Consider the following 22,189-nt stretch of genomic DNA (forward strand, 5'->3'; position numbering starts at 1 on the left):
TTAGAAATGGTATCAGTGGCCCATTTTAGGAAGAAAGCAAAGAGGTTTTAGTAGTATTATAGGACTGAATGGCTTTCCTTCAGCATGAGCAGAAGGCATTAAAATTACTTTCCCAGCATTTCTACAGGATGTACAGCAATTTACCTGAGGACTCAACTTCCCTTTCTCACTAAACTGGCCATCGGTGATGCCTGACTCAAAGTTCTTGATTAAATAACTCTCTCCTTTCTCCCATCAAAAATGGGAGAATTTTTCCATGCCAAATGGAAGACATTTAACCAAAGACTTCACAGGAACTATTGCTTCCATTTTCAGCACCCAAATCACAAAAAGCATGGAAAGCCAGAGGGAGAGAGCACTGTTGCAATTTTGCAGCTGTGCAAATGCAGTCCAGGAATCTTGCTGTCAGAACGTTCCCTCAAATTGCACTTTCTTCACAGTTCATCCAAGCTACATCTCCAACCAGATCAGAAAGCAAAATACAATGGCCTACAAAACAGCATCAAGCTTAGCAAAAAATCAATGGCTTGAGATCAAAATACCTAAATCCCAACTTTAACACAAAACTCCAAATACTCAGAAGCTTTTTAATCCTGCTGTTTAATGCGCTAGATAGAACAACTTTAAAAAAAAAAAAAAAAAGAAAAAAAGCATTAACACATTAACAGTAACATCCGTAGTCAGTTGCCAGACCAGTCAGGGCTGGATCAAAATTCTTAGCTTGCCTTATGGATGAGATGAATGCAAGGCTGCAGTGACTTCAGAAAATTCAGTGCGTATCTTCTTTCATTAACACAGAACATGCACACGCCTGGGCTGCCACCTTTAATCCTTTTATAAAAGGAAAAGCAGAATAAATGCACCTGGAGAGCAGGCACCTAGATTGGCTGCTTTCAGCTCTTCCACAAGACTTGAGTGGTATTTCATGGCATTTATCCATGCTTCCAGAAGCAACTCTTGCACATGCTGGGAAACCATCACACACTACGGCAGTAAGACTGGACAAGCAGCAATATTTGCATGAAGTAGAGATTTACTGCTATGATAACATTGGACCCCAAAGCCAGGTCATGCACAAGTGGGAAACACATCAGCAAACTGGTCTTTGAAAACAGAGACCAGAGAGAAAGAACCTAGATCCAGGTAAACATAACACCCTAAAATAAAGGCCTGTGACTGAATGCATGGAAGCAGTGCCATGTTTTCTGGTGTACGTGAAAAATCATTAAGAGTTTCTCAGAGGAAATCTCTCCCATCAGAACTCTAGCTCCATAATTGAGAGCAATGCACTTGGTCAGTTTATTTGGAATAAACAGAAAGCTTAGCTTGCTCAGAATCAAGGCAATACTTTCAGGCCAGCGAAATTCATCTTAGATCACACCTGCCCATTCAACTTAACACTACTTTTGCAGCTTTGAAACAAGAAAAGTAATAGCAGCTGAAAAACTCTCAAATCAGCATGTGTATGAATAACCCGACAGCTCTTTATGGAGTGGTGGAAGAAGGAGAATGGAGGAAGATGTTCTACCAAAACTGAAATGATGACCCACTGCAGGGATGCTGTTTTTAGAAAGAATTTCTTTTCAAGGAGAATTGAAGTTATTGGAATATTCATATTATCCACCATCAGCCCTGACCCTCTCAATCCGAGCAAGAAGTGAGGGAGACAGGGATAGTTTGTGAAGCTCAGCAGTTAGTGGGTGAGACAGTGGGTACAGTCCTGGAGGGATCATTTCTTTTGGTAGCGCACGAAGTTTTTCACATGTTGGTGCTCATCCTGGACTGGCTGTTAGCTGGAGTAAGCTCCCCTTGGCTACCTTCTCTTGGAGGAGACTGCAACAAGACCAAAACACATCTTAGTTAGTGATGTTTAAATATCCTGCAGAGTGCTGCCCGAGAGACCCAATGAAGCATAGGTGAAGCACAGCAGGATAACAGCAGGGGGAGAGCACACCCCCAATTCATACATAATGATGGCTTTCCAAAAGCTTTGTATTTACAACTTCTATAATTACAGTTCAAAAGAACTCTGCCTAAAAAAGTCAAACGAGAACTTTTAAGCCACTCTTATGTACTATGTACAAGGTGCTGTTGGCCTCACAAGTTGAATCCTATCTGGCATTTAGCTATCACAGAGATTAATATACTACAGAATTTAACGCATTCTGTGGCAGATGGCCTATCCTCCCTAAAGGCATTCTTTTGGAACTGCATCCTGGAAGGAATACTCCAAGCAGTTAATGGATTTTTTACTTCCTCTATTAAAAAAAATTACTTCAAACAATCTTTGTTTTGGTAAGATAAAAGATACGTGTATCAAGAATTAGTCAGAATGAATTAGTTAGAAACAACCCAAGCATATAAACTTCAAAGGACATTCTGCGTTGTACAAGCAGGTCAATGTATTGGCTAGAAACACTTGTTCCTTATATATTTAGTATTTACTATTGTAAGAATTTGTCCAATCATAAGCACAACAAACCCATTCCCCTTCAGAATCTTCAATTCACCAACTTCTATAGTTTTAGTTAAAAAAAAAAATTAAAAATCTTAACACTGTCTCAAAGTCCACATTTAACATGCCCGTACCTTGACATGTATCTGGTTGCGCAGGACTGCAGCTCGCAGGATCATAGCTTTGGCACGTCGCTGAAACTCTTTGCCCATTAGTAAAGACTTCTCAAAAGTTGTGCTGCGCTGATCTACATCTCGAGCATAAAGAATCTGTAACCAATACAGAGAACTGTACACAGGACCTATCACAGAGTTCCACAGCAGGAAGCCCTTTCTGCGCAAGGCAACAAAGCTAAGGTATCACGGAGTCTGAGTTTACACACAGATCAGCCCTAGTGAAAATACCAGTCACAACAGATGAATGCAACTTCAAAGTGTCCCAGGAATGGAGAGTTTCTAATCTTAGTACAGCTGTTCAGTCTGTGGCTCAGGTGAGATGCACTCACCTTACTGTGCGAGTCTATTCTGGCATTGATCAGTCCCTCCAGGATCAGCTGAGTAAGTTCATCTTCTAGAGCAGCCACTGTGGTATTAAAAGCAGTGGCCATCTTGCGCATATCTGCTGACACATAGGGGCTGAAGTACTAGGAAGAAGAAAATATTCGATTGCCAAGTGTACTCCCCGCCCTCTGAAAAACCATGGGAAAAGCAATTACAAAGAGATGGCCTATCTTACTGTTCATCCACCTCTCAGGATTACAGGAACAATTACCTGGATAAGGGCACGATTTCGAATCTGGGTATAAAGTGTCCTGACATGAGGTGCAAGGTACATATCCAGCAGCAGGTTGTCCTGTGCAAAAAAGAACACATCGGAAGCTAAGAAGCAGCCTGGAAAAATATATTATTGCTATGTTCTGAAACATATATGTGTATATACTTAAACCTTAAGGATATTACACTACAGCAAGACAATACCATAAAACAAGAATAAAAAAAAGAACTAGCAATATATTTTAAAAATTTATCATTTCTCCTCACCCTCTACTGCTAAACTACTCCCAATTTTCATTCACCAAGTCAGGAGACAGAAGACACAGAAGAGCTCAACACTCTTAGTAGCTACTTTTAACAGTCACTGCTTCTCACAAAAGGCTAGGCGAAGGGAACTTTTAGGGTCTGTTCTGCACTACTCCCCTGCAACTCACCTTCATTTCATCCAGCATCTTCAGGCATGAAGCATATTTAGATTCATAAAACTTGAAGATGATGTCACGAACCTGTGGCTCCAGCTCCAAAAACAATTTGAAGGAGCTACAGATAAAGATGGCAGTGGTCAGACATTGGAACCCACCACTTAAACACCCCACAACCCCATTACTCCAAGTTGCAAGGTTACAAATTCTCACTATCATTTGAAGATTCCAAGAATTTACACTCTAACAGACCAGATAGTCCATTTTCAGCAGAGCTGGGAGCCTGGATCCCAGAGAGGTGCAGCACAGCATCAGAGCTGTGGTGAAGGAAGGCAAGACACTTTTGACAAACTAAGCAGTACAAGTGTTTGTCCAGACAAAACAAAAAAATGAGTGGGAATAGGTCAAAATCAGGATACGCCACCAGAAAACATAGGCCACATCTGTGCATGCACTGTAGTCTGTGCTGGCCAGCTTTGTGTTCCCTTCAAACCACAGCCTTCACTAAGTACAGCATGCCACAGGTAGGTTAAGCATGCAACTGTCTATCGTAAGTGTGGGAGATCTTTGGGATGCACACACTTTCTCAGTGCTCTCCCAATTCTCCATCACAGATTTCCGAAGATTGGGACCTCACCCTATGAATCAGCCAATAAAGAAATCAGGGTAATAACCCTTTTTCCACATCAATTTAAAATTAGTGCTTCCATACACTTAGCTGACAGGAATTCAGTATCATTGTAATTCAATCTATGACACACAAATATCCATTTTCTTCCAAAGACTGTAATTCTCTTAACCTTGTATATGTCATAGTTAGATTATGCTGCAAGTTGTATTAACAATTATTAAATTGTATTAATACGATTAACATACACCAGAACAAGTGGTAACATGACGGCAAATTATCTCACAGCTGCCTTCTGTAGGGCTCTATCCCCCTGACTTAATATCTGATATGGACCACTGATGGAGACAGAAAATTGGGCTATGTAGATGTGGGATTTGACTCGGATTGGAAACTTATACTACGACAATTTCACCTGTGATTAACCACTGTGTTTTAGACAGTGAAACGTCACTTAATGCTAAAGCCAAACTAAGGCTTAGTGATTCTTTCGTTCCTGTATGAGAAAGTTATTACTCCTGCCAGAATCCAATCTCAACCGAAGTCCCATGTCCCAAAAGATGTCCAATACATACAAACTCCTCTCAAGGCATCACTTACCTGCTGGAGATAACATTCCGTTGCAGTTCCTGACGGTCAAAGGTAGCAAGGGCACAGAGACCACCATACACAGCCACATTGCTAGGAGATAACAGCTAGAGAGAGAGAGAGAGAGAGGAAGAGCGAGCTGTCACTGACTACTAAAATGGCAGAAGGTTGGAATTAAGTATTCTACCCCAGGCCTTTCCTTCATGCAGTGACAAGATTAGTCTTCGTCAAATGCAGTGGAACCACTCAGCATGCTCTCAGGCATTCACCCAGAGCCTGAGGAGTGACTGTCCACTGCTAAGAGAGCAGAAACCAATTCCAACAGCCAGTCTTTTGATTGAGCTACACAGATACACAAATCTCACAGGTAATTCCTATGTGATCTAGAGTAGATCATTTAGAGAACCCAAGAACAGAGACTTTTTTTTTTTTTTAAAAAAACCCCATGGTTCACAGCACCACCAAACTATACAGGAGTGCTGTGAGAGTAACTACAATATCTGAATTTTACAATCTAATACTTAGAAGAGTTACATCCCCTCCAAGACCTGCACACAGCTCCCTCTTGGTCCTCACCTCAGGGAAATCACAGTGATCAAATGATGCCAACAAGAAGCACTTTGCTGCCTGTTTGTACTTCCGAGCAGCTAGTTCAGCCAAGCCTAGGAACCAGAAAAAGTTAGTCCTTCATTTATGACAGTACACAAATTAGAAGAAATTGCAAAATCTGGGGAGTAGGACAGGCCCCCACATGGTTGCTAGTGCCTTCACTATTGAAGTGAAACGAGACTCTCAGTATCTAGTATCCTTTGAACTATGTTGACTCACACTGGCATCCTCTCTGAAGAAACTTAGGGAGAAGAAATGGCAAAAACAAGTCAGCAGTTCTATCTCATCAGCTTTATTACATTTTGCATTTCTGGTGAGAAAATACAAAGTCTGTCAAATCTGAGAGAGAAAATAAACGAAGCACACACTGTTGCCAAAGAGCCCTATGGACAGCTAACAGACAGAAAGACGGGCAGACAATACAGGAAGCTGAAGGATTCACTCACCTGCTGCACATTTCAGTTTGGTGAGAATTGCTTGTGTCTGGCTGTCTCTTTCTCCTCTTTGCTACAGGGTAAGAAAAAGCAGTAGTGAGCAAGCAGTGTGAAAACCATTTTTATTACAACTGTCCTTGGGATATTTCATCCTAATAATTAACTTGCAAATCTTAACAGCAAGATAACTTCATCTTATTTGTCTCAGGAAATATGACAAGAACTGAGGATGGGAAGTCTCTCTGTTTTTACTATGAATCAGATTTCCTACACACATATCATGGGAGAAAAGCAACAATGAATCTCAAAAGAAATAGTATAGCAGCCAAGGAGGCTAGATTAGAGGAAGAACAGACTGTAAGATCAAGAGAATCTTATACGTAGCAAGTCGTAAAGGGAGAAAGGAAGAAATTGTTTGACAAATTTTGGAGACAGAAAACAAAGGGAAAACTCATGCAAGTTAAAAAGCAGGACCTTACTTCTGCAATTTCTGGTGTAGACTCAGCCTTGCTTACATAGCTCAGAACATGAGACCAATTCTGGAGGTAGACACTGACCTGCAGAGAGCCAGAAACAGTGTAGAATAGGCATGGATAAATGGTGTTACTTAGATAAGCAGTATCATTGCAGACACAAGAGGTGTAACCAGAGCAAAGTACAGGTAGACTTTACAGCAGGTATCAGAAAGATACCAAGCACCATTTCCTGCAAACCTTCTTACCTTGATGACATTGAGACACATGTTGATAACATGTTTAGCACTGGTGCAGTAATCACGGGCTCGCGAGTAACACTTGAGAGCGTTGCTGAGGTCCCCACAGTCAAGGTAATGATCACCTAAGTCATCATGGCCTCTCCTGGAGCACAGGAATTAAAATACCAATGAACTGTGTGCTCAGAAAGGGACAGAGTCAGTTTGTTCCAAACAAGTAACTCAACACACTGACCTAAGGCACTGAATGCAGTTGACATCCTGTGTTAGGTGCCTTGGAGGAGCAAAATGCTCCTCCTTGCTCCAGCTGAGCCTTCTGCATCTCACCTGATACTCTCCTTGATGGAGTTCCCTTTGTAATTTTTCAGATCTGTGTCGAGTTTCTCCAGTTTAAGCAGAGCTTTTTTGCGTGTAGCTTCAACCCAAGCTGTGTCAAGAGGAGGGGGTTCAATTCCACTATCAGGGACAGCATCAGGTGTATTCTGCAGTTCTCTGAAAGGAAAGAGTTTGAATGGGGCTATTATGCTGGAAACTTTTCACAACAGAAGTCTGCTAAGTACCTGGCACTGTTACTCTAACAAACAGTACTGCATACACAAAATAGACCAAAGAGAAAACAAGGATGGTGGGGAAAAGAAGAAAAAGACTGCTAAGATTTCCAGTGAAAACAGTAACATAAGCACCACAGATGTTTACAAATTCTTCTCAAAATTATCCTAATGATCTTTTGCAGGTATTTTATTAACAAGCAAGTCATCGCTAATTTTAAAGAAACAACCTGCTCTATAAATCAATTGAAAACAAGTTAATAACAGTACTGCAATGAATTATTACATTCTATGAAAGTATTTAATGACTGCAAAGAGTCATTGAATCCAATCAAACATCTCTATATGGGACACAGTGTGCACGTGTTTATGAGTTCTCTCCCCAGCTATGTTGCAATGGTTTGACAGCAAAGCTACGCTGAACAGGTGCTATCCAATTTCTTTTTCCATCCAGCTCAGATCAACAAATCTGCTTGCACTGAACTCACTTTCCAATATTTTAAACACATTCTGAGGGTTTTTTTGTTTGGTTGGTTGGTTTTTTTACCAACCTTTTCACATATAAGAAAGCAATGAACATACTATCACACATACATGGTAAAGACTCCCAGGGCAAAACAGACAAGAAATCAACAAATATGCATAGCAACAAAAATAATGCAAAGACAGGAAGTGTGGATGGATAAGTGAAGTATCAAAGGCTACCCTTAACAGCAAACCTGCTGGGGGGCGGGGAGAGGGAAAGGAAAAAACACCGAAACCAAAACAAGGCAAACAGTTAGATAAGGTTTTAATCTATGAACACAAGAGCATCTAGAAGACGCTTCATCTCCATAATCTACCTAAGGAGAGACAACTGTGTTCATTAATATTTGAAGCAGTTGCAAGGACTAAACTCTCCTCAATATCTACCTGTAGCCTTTTAAAACACTAAGACTTCAGAATGAGATAATGCCTTCTATGTTTAATCTTTTAAAAACGCATGAGACCTTAAGCCTGAACACACACATTTCACTGCTATCAAACTCTAAGGGCAAAGACAATTTGCGTAAGGAACACGCTAGTATTACATGCAAAGTCCCCCATTGTGGCATATTGGTCTTAACTCAGTCAAAAAAGCTCCCCAGGTTTCCATGATCTTTTAGTACCTTGTGGCCTCAGACAACTTTCTGTGGATTTCTTCATACACATCAACATTGAAAGTTCTCTGGACAAATGACAGTGCCATCTTAAGAGCTTCCACCCGCAGCTGTGGGCAGTGATCAGCAATAAATTGCAGCCGCTCAATTCGCATCAGACCACTGTAGCTGGACGCATACTGCTCCAAATCCTGCAAACAAAACCTGGTCTTAGAAGGTGAAGACAGCAACACTAAATCAGGCTACTACACTGTGACCTGCACAGGTTTTCTTGCAGTCCTGACCCCTTCATGGAAGGCAACATGGCTCAGACCAATAAAAAATCAGGTAAGATAACTTCATTTCTGCTTTCTTCAAACATTAGTAATTTCCTCAGAAATATGCAGTACATTACAATTTACCTTTTTTAAATTTCAGTTGTGATGTTGTCTGTTAAGGCTAATCAGCTCACCCACTTCAAGCATCGGTTATACCACCTGTTAATATTTTTGTCAAGATTCCATCACTTGAGCTGAAGTTTTCTAAACCAGACAACCATTCCAGATGTAGTTTTTCCTTGAAAAAAATAGTTTCCATATGACAATTTGCATTCTTTTGCTCATACTAATTTCTTAAAACATCTTTGAGAACAAATATATTGGTCTCTTACTCTTGAGGAAGGATCTGTGGTTTAAATTCTGAACACTTAACAGATTTTAAGCCTTGGGGTGGAGGGGAGAAGAGGAGCACAAAACGTCTAGTAAAGATATGATACGACATTGCAGGGAGATTTCCTAAAGACAGAAGTACACATGCAAACAATCATAGCAGAACGTTCAGGGCAAAGTCAAGCATTCAGGCAGTAGGAAACACTAGATTCAGGTTGCCTGAATTTAGTATGCATCCTGTGTCATGTCTGACTCCCTCACCCCTATATGTCTAAATTAAGATACCACTATAGATGTCACATGATTGTTGCCTGATTCAGTGCAAGAATGATCTTGCTCTGAGACTGAAACAGGACTGTGTGCTCTTAAAATTTGTATTTAGGATTCCTGCTTTATTTGCTACAGAATTTGAAAAATATAAAGGCAGGAACATTCTTTCTTCCACAGTTTCATGCCTGATTGTGCACAATACTCCTGAAATCACTGAATAATTTTACTTTACTCCTCGGCTCTTTGAATGTCAAACGGGAATTATGGTCCTTCACATCAGTTATGGTGAAAAGATAATCACTAATTTTTGCGGAACGCTTACATGCTATAGCAATAACAACGACATAAAGGTCACAACATAATTGCTTCATCACTCTAGCTTCAGAACAGAATTGAAATGCAACGAAATCAAACAAGGTATCAGGTCATACACTGAAAAAAACCAAAACCAACCAAAAACACACAAAAAAAACAACAAAAAAAAAGAGGGTTGTGCAGTAAACAGTGAATAACCATGTGACAACTGTTATAAGGCACAGGGACAAGAGGAACAAATTAAAGCTTCAGAGGTTATGTGAGATCCAAAGCTTCCTAACTGAATGCTTTATTTTGCAACTTTAATGTTGCTTTAACTTTTTCCAACTAACATTCTTCTTCAACACCCATCTCTCACTGTTACAGAGCTGATACATAAAAATTGGCCAAAATCTTAAACCATTAAATAAAAATTCAAGAAATCGATATAAGCAAATACAGCCTTTTATAACTCTACAGCTCTGTGGTTTCAGCCAGTCTCCAGAGGATCAAACAATGGAAGAATTCTATCCTAATTATATACTTAAAGCACCTGAGCCTTGCTCCTCAAAGAACAAGCCTAACAAAATAAAGGAATGATGTCTCTGTAAATAATCAGAGATGTACTAAACTATTTCAGAATGGAAACTGGGTCAAACAGGCAGCACGCAGCAAGTCACAAAACAGCAATTCCTCCTTCATCTCAGAAGGTGCAGCAGAGGTCAATACATGACGAGCTACAGAAGAGGTCACTGCTATTCTTACCCCACCTTGCTCTGAAGAGAATCTATTAATCTCTAAATAACAATTTGACAAGGAGGAAAATGAAGGACTTTTTGAAAAACCTTAAAGGAAAAGGCCATGCCCAAGAAATGTAACCCACCAGCCCTCAAACAGCACATACCAGAGTGGGGTTCTCCACTACATAGTTGATATCAGGTGCATTTTGCTGATCTTCTTGTGGATCTACGTCAATCTGCATGGGCTCTACTGCACCCTAGAACAGCAAAATGAGGTCAAAAGTAGCTTGTTACATTTGAGCAGGAAACAACTAAATGACTCAATCTATTAAGGACTTGCTTAAATACACATTAAATTTTAAAAATGAAAAAACATCCCTCAGCCTTTAGACATGTTTAGGATTTTTCTCTAGCAACACCACTACTCAGCATGACGCTTTGTCTAAATCAAGCACCACTAAGGCTCAGCATTTGCACAGTGCGTTTTACTTTGTTTGGTAGATTATGAAGCAAGAAAGTGAAGGGGTCAATAAATCTGATTCTACAAAGTACCTCACGCTAAATTCCAAATCACATTCCATTTCTCTTCCTTGAGCAAAAGCAGGCATTAATACTCAGCTCAAGAAGCTCCAAAAGTCAAAAAGTACCCAAAAAACTCACCAGAACCTTTCAAAGCTGCTTTAATGCTTAAAAATAATTTTTTTTTTTTTGGGGGGGAAGATGACAACTGTTACACTTTTTAAAAGTATTAAAATATTTAAAGAACAGAATGCAGAATGGCAATTCCACAGTTTCTAACAAATACTAGGGAAAAAATTATCTGCACTGCAAAAATTTACCATCAGTTGAACAATCCTACTATAGTTATCCAAGTCCAACTGTTTAGGTAGATTCTCTTTTGCAGGAACAACAGAATTTTATTCCCCAGTAGATCTCGCACTGCTTTGAACCACATGAGGAATCATACCAATATAGTGACCTCAGTACAACTGCATCAATACAATACCTGCGCATGTTCCCATTTAAGACCAATTTACTATGCAGGCCCACAAACAAAATATGTATGCTATCAGGAAATTCTTTTCCTTCCCCTAGTCAGAAGTGTGCTGAACATTCCCCCTAGGTATTACCGATTTAAACTCAGGAAAACCAAGCTGAATGTCTTCTTATAAAATGCTGAATATGTGCAGACATTACCATAAGCAACACCTGACTTAAGGTAAATTGCATGATTCAACCTTAGAAAGGACAAAAATACCAACCATCTTGCCCCCACCAACACCAAATTATTTTCATGTTTTTACTGATTTTGCTGTCTGTTAAGAAATGAAAGATAGAGGGGTTTTTGGGTTGGGTTGGTGTTTGGTTTTTGGCTGGGTTTTTTTTGTTTGGTTTTGATTTTTTTTGTGAGGCAGAATAGGGCAGATCCAGATTCCCTAACTCTAAAAATTGATGCATCTTGTATTCACCCATAGCCTGTTTATTCTTTCACAGACTGGTATGTACCAAACATGCACATATCTCAACGCTGATGTGAAATCTCCCAAAATCTGAAGTAAAAGCAAGTAAAGCACATAAAAGTTTGTTTCCTAGTTTGTTATTCTCTGCATGAAGGAAAGGGAGGGAGGGTGCAAAGAAGGGTTTGATTGTCCAGATCACCACTCAGGAAAACTGTCCATAAAACTATTTAAGTCACCATATATTGAGACCATTACTTTTTCCATTTTTATCTACCTTATCTCTTTTCCTATATCATAAACACTAAGTGTCAGGGTTGCGTTTTTTAGGCTATGTTTGCCTACCATAGTAAAAACCTGGTATGGACTCCTTAGAAATCAGCATAACAGAAACTATCAGTAACTCCAGCTGGTAGAACAGGATGATTTGTGTCCTGCTACGCTAGTAGGCTGTACTCTGCATTTCTCTCTTAGCTCCCAGCCAAGGGAAAACACAACAAGTGGGCTGGAAGTCCCACTAGGACACACAAACTCAGACATTTTCAAGCTAACTTTTTATTTTGGAAGGAAGATGCAAGGTTTACTTAAGAACTACTCACAAAGCAAATAAAATAATGCTCACTCCCCAAGATTTTCTGAGCCCAGAAGGGCATGCTGTTGGAAGGTACCTCATAAGGCCTCATACAAGCTGATAAGCTGGCACTCAAGCTGAAGTCTCCTGCTGTACTCGAGAGGAAGAGGTGTGACCTACTGCTGGAGGGGGTGCAGTACAGATCTGTCACTGAAGAAGAAGCTGAGCTGGATGCTGAACTATCCCTCATCCTGTCCTGACTTTCCACACCCCGCGCCCTGACAGAGAACTTGCTGGCTGCTAAAGGGAAGAAAGACAGTTAACTCGCAAAGGGATCACCTGCGCGGCTACCGAAGGTCCAGGCTCAGCACACCGACCCCCCTTCGGCTCCTGCGGCTTTCCCCCTATACTGCAGACTCTCAGTTCCTCTTCATCCGCCACTTCATCACACCCTCCTCTACTACCCAAGCCCTACCTACGGCACCTACAACGCGCAAATCAAGCAACGGGGCCGCTGCAGCGGCGGGGAACGCCGCGGGTGCCGGAGGACGCTCGGCTGGGCGCTGCTCCTCGCGAACGGCGGCGGAAGCGACACAGACGGACCCGGCGGAAGGGCGAGCGAGGGTCCAAAGCCGGCTGAGAGCGGCTCCCCTCCTCGCGACGAAGCCGCGGGCGCGGAGCCGAAGGGGAAGGCCGCACCGCGCCACCCGGAGGCCGCGGCAGGGCAGGGCCGGGCCGGGCCGGGCCGCGCGGTCGGACACCGCGCGGCCAGGACGCCAAGCGCGGCCGCGGCGGCCCCGGGCGGGACGGGGCGGCGGGGGGCGGCTGCCCCATACCTGCAAGTTAAAGACCTGGACGGGCAGCGGCATCCTTCCCCTCGCGGCCGCCACTTCCGGCTGACCTCCCTGCCTCTCCCTCCGGCTCGGCTTCCACTTCCGGGTCGCGCGGCGCCGCTAGACTGCATCCGACAGGTGAAGCCCTTAAAGGGGCCGCGGGCCGTCTGGCCTCTCCCGCCGGCACACCGGGCGGCTGGGCAGGACTGCGCGGGGCTCTCGTCGCCCACGGGGCCCGGCCTCCCCCGCGGGCCAGCGTGGCCTGGGGTACCCGGGCGCTCCCCTCCACCGGCCGCGGGGGCTGCCGCCGGGCCGGGGCCGGCCGCTGCCGCGCGGGGCGGAGGGGGAGCTCCCGGCGCCGGCCCGCCTGGAGCCGCCGCCCGCCCGCGGGGCCATGAGGCGGCCGCGCAGCGCGGCGGGGGCCCGCGGGGCCGCAGCATGAGCGGCTCCTGCCTGGGGCTCCGCAAGGCCTGCTTCCTGCTGTCCGTCAGCGCCGCCGCCCTCCTGCTCCTGCTGCTGCCGCGGGGGCAGCCCCCCGCCGCGCCCCGCCGCCGCCCGCCGCCCGCTGCCGCCGGGCCTAGCGCGCCCCCGCCGCAGCGGGCGGGCCCCGGGGGGAGCGGCGTGGCGGGCTCGCGCGGGGAGCCGGGCGGCGGGCCGGGGGCCGAGACCGGGGCGGGCGGCCGGGGCGGGGGCCTCGCTGGCAGCCCGCAGCCCGCGCGGAAGGGCCGCCTCGGGCCGGCCAGGGGCTCGGGCAGGGAGAGCCTGGAGCTGAAAGACATCTTCATTGCGGTGAAGACCACCAGGAAGTACCACAGGAGCCGGCTGGACTTGCTCCTGCAAACCTGGATCTCCCAGGCGAGGGGACAGGTGAGGCTTCGCCAGCGGGCTGGGACAGGTGGCCGGGAGCCTCCTCCCTCTCTTTTCCCGGGCAGCCGCTGCGCTTTCTCACCAAGCTTTTCCTTGGATATGTTAAAAACGTCCTTCCTTGTAAGACTGAGGAAGGTCATCTTACCTAAATAGTTCGTCTGAACCTACCTCCGAAAGAGTTCGCTGTTGATTAAGCTAGTCACTTGCAATCTGGGATCGGTAGTCAAAGCAGAAAGTTTGCTGACTTTTGTATGACTGTGGGAAATGCTACGTGATAGTGAAAGATCCCTAGAGCTGATGCATCTAAGCCAATATTTTGGAGTATTGGAGTTCAGCGACTTAGGTTTTTCCATAGAACAATGTAGAATTTGCTCTTTTGTTTGGGAATTTCAGTACGTTCAAGCACATTAATGCTCTTTTGTCCAGCAGTTGGGACGAGACAGCGTTGCCACCTGGCACTTTCTACCCTGACTTTCATTCTTTCCTTTTACCTTGCTTAACAGCTGTGGATGACTCTAGCCAGAGAGAGGAGGTGAAGTTGCAGAGGGAGGTACTACCAAAAAAGACAGTCATTCCTATCTGGAAATTGGTTGTCTGTACCCTGAGACAAGGAGAGTAAAATCTTGGATGCTTTACTGATATGAGACTCTTCTGGTTTGCAATGCAAAAACTTATCAAATAAGGCAAGGGCTGAAGTTGCTGGGGTTCTCTCCACCACCACTCCCCACCCCACTCCCAATGGCTACTGTGAAATAAACGAACAAGACAAAACATTCAGAATTCTGACTGCAACTGAGCAAAGTTGAAATTAGTTTCTGAAATTCTCAAATGTGGACACACCTTTCTCCCAACCCATTTTTGTCTCCTGCAGACATTTATATTCACAGACTGGGAGGATCGGGAGCTACGCCTGAAAGCAGGTAAGCTGTGTAGCATAGGGGCATGCTGTCTGTTATAACTGAGCTTTCTTTCTCTCGTACTTTCCCTAGAAGTCCTTATTTCATGCTGTACAAGCAATTAGGGAAGTTAAGATGGAGAAAATGGAGAAAACTTCTCCTTTCACAGGAGAATATGCTGTTCCTACTTACCACCTGGACAAGATGCCTGGAACTTCCTGAATACTGGGTTCATCTTTGCACCCACTTCCTTCCTGTTAGTAAGCTTAAGTCTACCTGGTCCAAAGTTATATTAGGTATTTCCTTTGCATACAGTCTCATGGCACTATTTATATACCCTGCACTCACACATTTTTATGTACTCTACAGCTTGCATGCCATATGCATAACCCATGAGCCCTGCCTGTCCTGCAGTTTACTCTCCATGTGTGCACCATATGCACTTCAGATGTACAGCATTAGTGCCAAATGTGCACTTCTTTTGTAGTCTTTTTTTGGACTACACATGCTTCTCCAACCTGAAAGGGCTGATCTTTATTTTTCTAGGGGATCATATGATCAACACCAACTGTTCTGCTGTCCATACCCGGCAAGCTCTCTGCTGCAAGATGTCTGTGGAATATGATAAATTCTTGGAATCTGGGCAAAAGTAGGTGAAACACGTTTTTCTGATTGACTTTGTTTCTTCCAGTTCTGTGTTCACAGGAAACGTGAGTAACTTTCTCTGCTCCGATAAGGAATGCAGTATTAGCGAAAACATGGTGATGAGCATAAGGAAGGGAGCACAGCATGAAGCAGTGTTTATAAACAAGCATCATCTAAAAGGTGGAAAGGATGATAATCTAAAGGGGGTTATTAATTTCAGCCTCTTTCCAGAATTAGGATCTGTGGGGGCTTTCAGCTTGCAAATTCTGTAATTCAGGACAATGGGAAATGCTTTCTGCTCCAAGCCTGAAAGACTAAGACCCAGCTGTAAACCTATAGCTCTTTTCTTTGTCACTGCTCTGCAGTAACTTTCTTATTTTGTTCTGTTTGAAGATGGTTTTGCCATGTGGACGATGACAACTATGTGAACCCTCGGACTCTCCTGCGTCTCTTATCTGCCTTCTCACACAGCCAGGATGTCTATGTGGGGCGACCGAGTCTGGACCATCCCATCGAAGCAGCTGACCATGTCCAAAGTGATGGATCAGTAAGCAAACTTTGCAGTTAGTCTGACAGACATCCTGACCTTCTAAGCTTTTAAAACCTTGAGAGTTCATAGGATTCCCCCATAAAAACAAGTGATTTAATCTGCAAGCAATGAACCTGGCACTGGTCATTTTCAGAGAAGGGTGCTGGGTTAAATGAACCTTTGATCTGACCTTGTATGCGTATGTAAAATAGGGTTTGTCTCCTGGGTGGGTGACTGTTTCTCTTCCTTTACTCGTGTATGTTGGTGAGCTCCCTCACAATATACTCGTGTATGTTGGTGGGCTTCCCCACCTTGACTCTTTCTTTTCCTTTAGTGATTTTGGTGGGGGGGAGTGTTTCTTGTTTTAGGGCTTTGCAGTTTGGGTTGGGGTTTGGATTTTTTTGTTTGTTTGTTTTGAGAGCAGTATCACATTGTCATGATCTTGAACCAACCTCGGATGGGTGACAAAGGCTCTCTGGGTATATAGGGCATTTCCAATACTGAGTGGTTATTAGGTTTCCAAGAAGTGGAAGCAAACATATCTCAGTCACAAGACACATGTGCTAAAGGACAAGTCCTCACCAGGTCGCCTATACTAACAGGCCTAAAGATAAATCAATCCACTGGCCAGAAAGTCAGTTACAAAGCAGCTTGTTAGGGAAAACTCTGCACAACAAAATAGTCTCCTTGGACATGGAGCCAAGTCACTAATGGACCACCTTTGATTTCCTCAGGAACACTGAGCTGGCTGTGACCCTTGGCTAGAATGACCAGGGGATAGATGGAATTGGGTAGGAGTGGGACTATAGTTTCCCATTTCATGTGTGCTACCTCAGTTGTGCTAACTTGATGGTTCAGCTGCTTTCAGTTCCAGGACAGAGTTTCCTTTGAGAGAACAGCTAGCTAGGCTTTCAGCAGCCTAAAAAAATAGGAATTAATCTGTAGTCTTGTTCTCACTCAAGTGCAGTGTGTGATATCCAATAGAACCTGAAGTTCCCTTCCCTGCCCAGCCAAATGGAAAAAGCCGATTATCGGTAACTACTTTGTGTTTTTCTTGTTGCTCTTCAGAAGACAACCGTGAAATTCTGGTTTGCCACAGGTGGAGCAGGGTTCTGTATCAGCAGAGGTCTTGCCCTGAAGATGAGTCCCTGGGCCAGGTAAACACTGTTCCTAGCTGAGCTCCATCAATATGGTGTTTGGTAGGCTTTAAAGCATATTTCATCTTGTCTCCTATGCTGTCTCACAGCCTAGGTAATTTCATCAGTACTGCAGAAAGGGTGCGTCTTCCTGACGACTGCACTATTGGCTACATCATTGAAGGGCTGCTGGAGGTAAAGCTGCTGCACAGCCCGTTGTTCCATTCCCATCTGGAAAATCTGCAGAGACTACAAGGCGAGTCTGTGCTGCAGCAGGTAGGGCTGAGTCTCATGTCCTGTTCTTATAATTACACCTCAATCTGATCAGAAAGAATGCTCTCCATAGACTTAGCACTTTTCAGCAAAGAAGGATGTCTACAGACTTGCTGTCCTGTCCAGTTCCTTCATTTAGGTAAAAAGTATATTTTTACCCTAGCCAACTAGGTCATATAGCTGTCCTCCCCTTTGGGGACATATTCTGCTATATTAAGCCTAAATATGGTGTTCTCCATTTCCTTCTAAACTCTGACTTTCCATGAGTCACAGAAGCAGCAAGTGTAGAAGGAGGCAATGTTTAGTTTGCCTGCCATGTAAGAAAGTATTTTTGTCTTTGCCTAACAAAGTCTAAGTCTTCATTCATGCTCTTCAAAAAGACTAGTGTTGCAGCTATAGAAAGAACCTCTTCAGTAACTAAGACGTAATTAAATGTTTGATCATTTTTAAGAATAACTTGCCTGAATTTCAAGAAACTTAATCAGTGTTTGTTAGGAAAAATCAAGGGGTTTTTTTAATTGCTGGGATATGTTTTTATTCATGGGCAGTAGTCAGAGCTATAAGGCTATCCAGAAGCTTTGTCTGCCTCTTACTGTTTGGCACCATGAAAAAACGAGTGTAGTTTTGCCCCTACAAACTGCTTGGTTATGTTTTCCTGGCAATTGTATTAGGCAGCAGAAATGTACACTTGAGGCCAAATTCCAGCGTGATGTAATCTTCTTCATGTTAGTGAATTTAACTGTAGGCTGAATACAGCCTTTCATTGGTCATCATTGTTTCCCAGAGACTGTGACAGCTAACCCAAAATCCAGGAAATCTACAATTAGACAGAGAATATAAGTCATCTTGTACCTGGCACCTGAAAATTTCTTAATACAGTGCTTGTGTGGAAGAATAGCACTGAATTGGATTTCCAGAGATCTAAATTTTGTTGCCAGGTTTGTCACATGGCAGTCCTTTGCATGCCATTTAACATCCAAATGTTTCTATTTTCCCTCTGTGCTAAGACACTACTATTGCAGACTTCAGGCAATGTCTGGTGAGGATGAACATATGTTACACAGTGAAGGTACAGACATAAGCAGAATCAATGCTCTTACAAAGCTTACAGTTGTAACTCATCTTGTCCTTCAGGGCAAGGCAACTTTCAGCTCCTTTCTTTATTCTCCCACATTGCCTTTAAATGAGCAATGGTGCATTTGATAGCTGCCCTTCAGTGCCAATATTGCTTATGTCAAAACTAACCAGTGTTTTTCAAATGTAATCCACTGTTCAGATCAGACAGGATCCTTGAAGTCTTTCTTCATACCTCATTAATAATCCACTCTGTTTTTCTGCATTAGTGTTACAATTTCTGAATATTTATTTGCTTTTACAGGTAACCCTAAGTTATGGGGACCCTGAGAACAAACACAATGTTGTGAGTGTGGGGGGAGTGTTTGGCCTTCAGCAAGATCCAACCCGGTGAGTGTCCACTTTCAGAACAAGATCTCTCTGCCTTGTTCATGTTTATCAACTGTAAGATGATCAAACCCACTAATGGGGTTATTTTCTCATGTCAGCTCTTGTCGCTGTGCCAAAGGCAGGTAGACCCACCCTCTCTGCTCTATTAGACTGCTGCACATTCAGTGCAGCATACTAGTTCCTTGTATGGAGAATTCCAATCTAATTTTTTTTTTTCTTCATAGATTTAAATCTGTCCATTGCCTGCTCTATCCTGACACTATTTGGTGCCCTGCTAAGAAGATCTCTTAATTCTTGACCAGCCGTTGATGCCTGTATCTTACCTAGTTTGCGTAAGACAGGAGTTGTGGTGGACTTTTTATTTTTTTCTTTTTTCTTCTGGGAGACAACCAGAGGTATCTACAAAGGAGGTAGACAGACTCCACTTACAAAGGCAAGAAGGTGTGGTTTGTTCAGCTGCAGCCTGGGACATTTTAAGAAGAATCCTTGTTCTTTTGTCTGGTGGCTCTTCATATAATGACTACAGTCATATGTGTACGCGTCACTTTACACTTTTGTCTGATGTTATGTGAATCTGTGCTTGGACACATCCTAGACAAATGCAGTACTTGGAATGATAGCATTCTTACTACTGTTAGGGGCTTTTAGAGGCCATTGTCTTGAAGCTGGAGTGCTATAGCAGACTGTAGTCCCCATGGTGACAAGAGAGGGGAAGTTTTCACTCGTCTTTCTTGGGAACAGAATTATTTAAGAGCTTCTGTGGCCTGCCATATTTAAAAAAAAATCCACCTGTAGGCCGGAACAGGGTCTGTTCATAAACACCAGAAATCCTGGAATCACTAGGGTAAATAAGGCTGAAAGCCTTTGTCATGGGAAAACCCTGTGTAAGGGTAAGCTTACTCAGGACTGGATAAGAGTTGCTTACAGTGCACATTCTCCCCTGTAGTCCATGTGTACCTCCCATGGAGGTGATTGTCAGACTTGGCTCCCTTACCAACTGAATTGCAGTGGTTGTTGATTACGATGGTGGTCTGCCAGGTCCAAGACTATTCCCTTGATATTTGATAATGAAGAAATATTTGCCAGACTAGATGGTAATCATTTCTCCTGCTTTGGCCACAGCAGGTTTTATGAGCTAGAGCATGCTCACTGGCTGATGAAACACGCCCTGTTTCTGAAGTTGTGCTGTATCTTTTGCTCTCTGTGAGGGAGGAGGAATGCTAAATAGCTGTAATGCCCTGAGGAAATTTTTGATGGTATCATTTGAGGACCTTTAATTTTATGACTGTGGTTACTCCACTTCAGCTTCTTCAGATAATCTTTTGGTTTGAAGGTCCTAGACCTTAGGTCTAGATCAGTGTTTATTTTTATTCTACTTAATATTTCAATAAATAGTTCATGCTATCACTAAAAGGAGACTGCACACTCACACAAAGGCAGAAGTTCAATGCTGTAGCTGTATCACCTGCTGCTGCTTTTTAAATAAAGTAAGCTTAGTTTTAAAAGTGGAAGAAACGGGGCTCCATATATTTACTTTTCTGTTAGCCCAAACTTTGGTCATGTGCAATCCCTACCTGACATGAAGAACAGCATAAAAATGACATTGGAAAACCACTGTTTACTCTCACAAACTCTTCAGAAAATACTTGCTGGCTTAGTGCTAGAGTCTGAGGCTGAATTAAGGGGAGAATAATAGAATGACATTGTATAACCTGGAACTATGATTAATGGCTAGAATGTGGACCTAGCAAAAGTTTCAGATGTCTAAACAGCTGTGTTGAGCTGTACTGTGGACTTCAGCTAGTTGCTTAACTTCCTGCCATTTGAAAAGTGGTATAATGTAGGCAAATGCCTGCAGTGTATTCAAGTATGAAATTTGGCAGAGGCATCAGCCTCCTGAAATACTGTTTCCTGCAATCTATTTTTAACACAAACCTTTTGGCATTTACCTGGGTACATTGTCCTCTCTGCGTGATTTTAGTTAATTCCACTGAGGAGCAAACAAGCTGACTGGTACTTGCTACAGTCCTGCAGCTCATTCTTAAATTTCTCCTCTCCTTCATGTCTACTAAGGTGACCATGAGGTATGGGAATAAGAATGCTGGAGGAAATCAGATCAAAGTCCAGCTAGCACAGTGGCTGTTCCATAACAGGTACACCTGTAACACTGACAGCCTGTTACAGAAAACAAGAGGACTTGTGGAATAGCAGGTTGTGGTATGTTCTACCTCTTTATTAGGTCTTCTGCTCACTAGAACTGAGGCATCCTGTGGTTTAATGATTTGTCATTAATAGCTGTGGAGATTCCTGGCATACTTTTCTTTTTTTAAAACTTGTTAGGTTTTTGTTTTCAACCTCCTGTAGCAGAAAGCTATGAAACTTCATGAGCTCTTGATGAGGTTTTGTCTTCAAACACTGATTCTGAACTCTTCTGTTGGAGCTTTTCTTCCTCTTCCACTGGTAGCAGCCTCTTGTAAGATATCACAGACAGCATGGACTGATTATGTGGCAAACTGCAGTTCAAAAATGACAACACTTCATAGGGATGGCAGCAAAACTGAGCAGTAGAAGTTTCACACTGTAGTCACTGGTCACCCTAAAGTAGATGTGCCAAAGAGGCAGCATACTCTAAGCTGGTAGGGTGTTTATTAAACTGAAAAAGGACCGCATTCTTCTGCTGCATGGCAATACAGAACTGTTCAATGTGTTCATGCTTCTTTTAAGGTTTCTTGTGTTGACAATACAGTAGGCTGTGTGGATATATCGGGATGCAGCTTTTTAATCAAACTACTGTGTCATACATAAAGTGATTATACAAAATAAATATTTAAATATGTCAAAGGCTGTGTTTTGTCATGTTTCTTGACACATTCTCTATGCCAAAAATGGACCATAAACCCTGTAATCCAGAGAACTACAGCCTCCTGTCAGGCTGTTGTGATGCCAAATGGCCAAAAAACATGTGAGTTAGATGACTTGGATGTGCAGAGGAACAAATACGGATGAGAAGAATCCTTGCAGATGATCATTAAAGAATTGAAATAAGGAACAAGTAATTGTTGTAAATTTGTCTCAGCACTTCCCTGTTCTGTTTCTGCACTTACTAAATATGCCACAGGAGCTCTTAAATTTTAAGAGTTCTCAGAAAGCAATGTCTGAATTGAGTATATTACAGACAGATCTGTTTATAGGGTACGTAATTGTCTGAGCTGCTCTGCTGTGACACAATGCCAGCTCTGCGAATCAGGAGTTGGAACTG

At 43.1% G+C, this 22,189-nt stretch overlaps 2 protein-coding genes across 5 annotated transcripts; one reads left to right on the plus strand and one right to left on the minus strand.

The window, feature by feature from the left end:
- Positions 1–582: 582 nt before the first annotated feature.
- GPS1 (G protein pathway suppressor 1) lies at positions 583–13,401 on the minus strand. 4 transcript variants are annotated; one of them, XM_075169207.1, is made up of 14 exons: positions 13,124–13,400; positions 10,424–10,516; positions 8,318–8,499; positions 6,949–7,113; positions 6,631–6,766; positions 6,389–6,466; positions 5,922–5,982; positions 5,443–5,528; positions 4,879–4,973; positions 3,663–3,768; positions 3,227–3,307; positions 2,961–3,098; positions 2,590–2,724; positions 583–1,833 (listed from the first exon to the last, which is right to left on the minus strand). In XM_075169207.1, exons 1-14 carry the CDS (start codon positions 13,154–13,156, stop codon positions 1,759–1,761), a joined length of 1,464 nt encoding a protein of 487 aa, XP_075025308.1. In that variant the 5' UTR covers positions 13,157–13,400; the 3' UTR covers positions 583–1,758. The 4 variants fall into 4 exon arrangements, with proteins under 4 accessions (XP_075025308.1, XP_075025309.1, XP_075025311.1 ...); XM_075169208.1 differs by lacking the exon at positions 13,124–13,400 and adding an exon at positions 12,627–12,949; XM_075169210.1 differs by lacking the exon at positions 13,124–13,400 and adding an exon at positions 12,385–12,566.
- Positions 13,402–13,543: 142 nt separating this feature from the next.
- On the plus strand, positions 13,544–21,771 carry RFNG (RFNG O-fucosylpeptide 3-beta-N-acetylglucosaminyltransferase). Its single transcript, XM_075169211.1, has 8 exons — positions 13,544–13,987; positions 14,859–14,907; positions 15,430–15,532; positions 15,922–16,075; positions 17,126–17,214; positions 17,304–17,469; positions 18,845–18,930; positions 19,155–21,771. The coding sequence occupies exons 1-8, from the start codon at positions 13,559–13,561 to the stop codon at positions 19,219–19,221; spliced, it is 1,143 nt and encodes a 380-aa protein (XP_075025312.1). The 5' UTR covers positions 13,544–13,558; the 3' UTR covers positions 19,222–21,771.
- The last annotated feature ends 418 nt before the right edge of the window (positions 21,772–22,189 follow it).

The sequence above is a fragment of the Calonectris borealis genome, chromosome 20 (genome assembly GCF_964195595.1).
Source record: "Calonectris borealis chromosome 20, bCalBor7.hap1.2, whole genome shotgun sequence".
Lineage (NCBI taxonomy): Eukaryota > Metazoa > Chordata > Aves > Procellariiformes > Procellariidae > Calonectris > Calonectris borealis.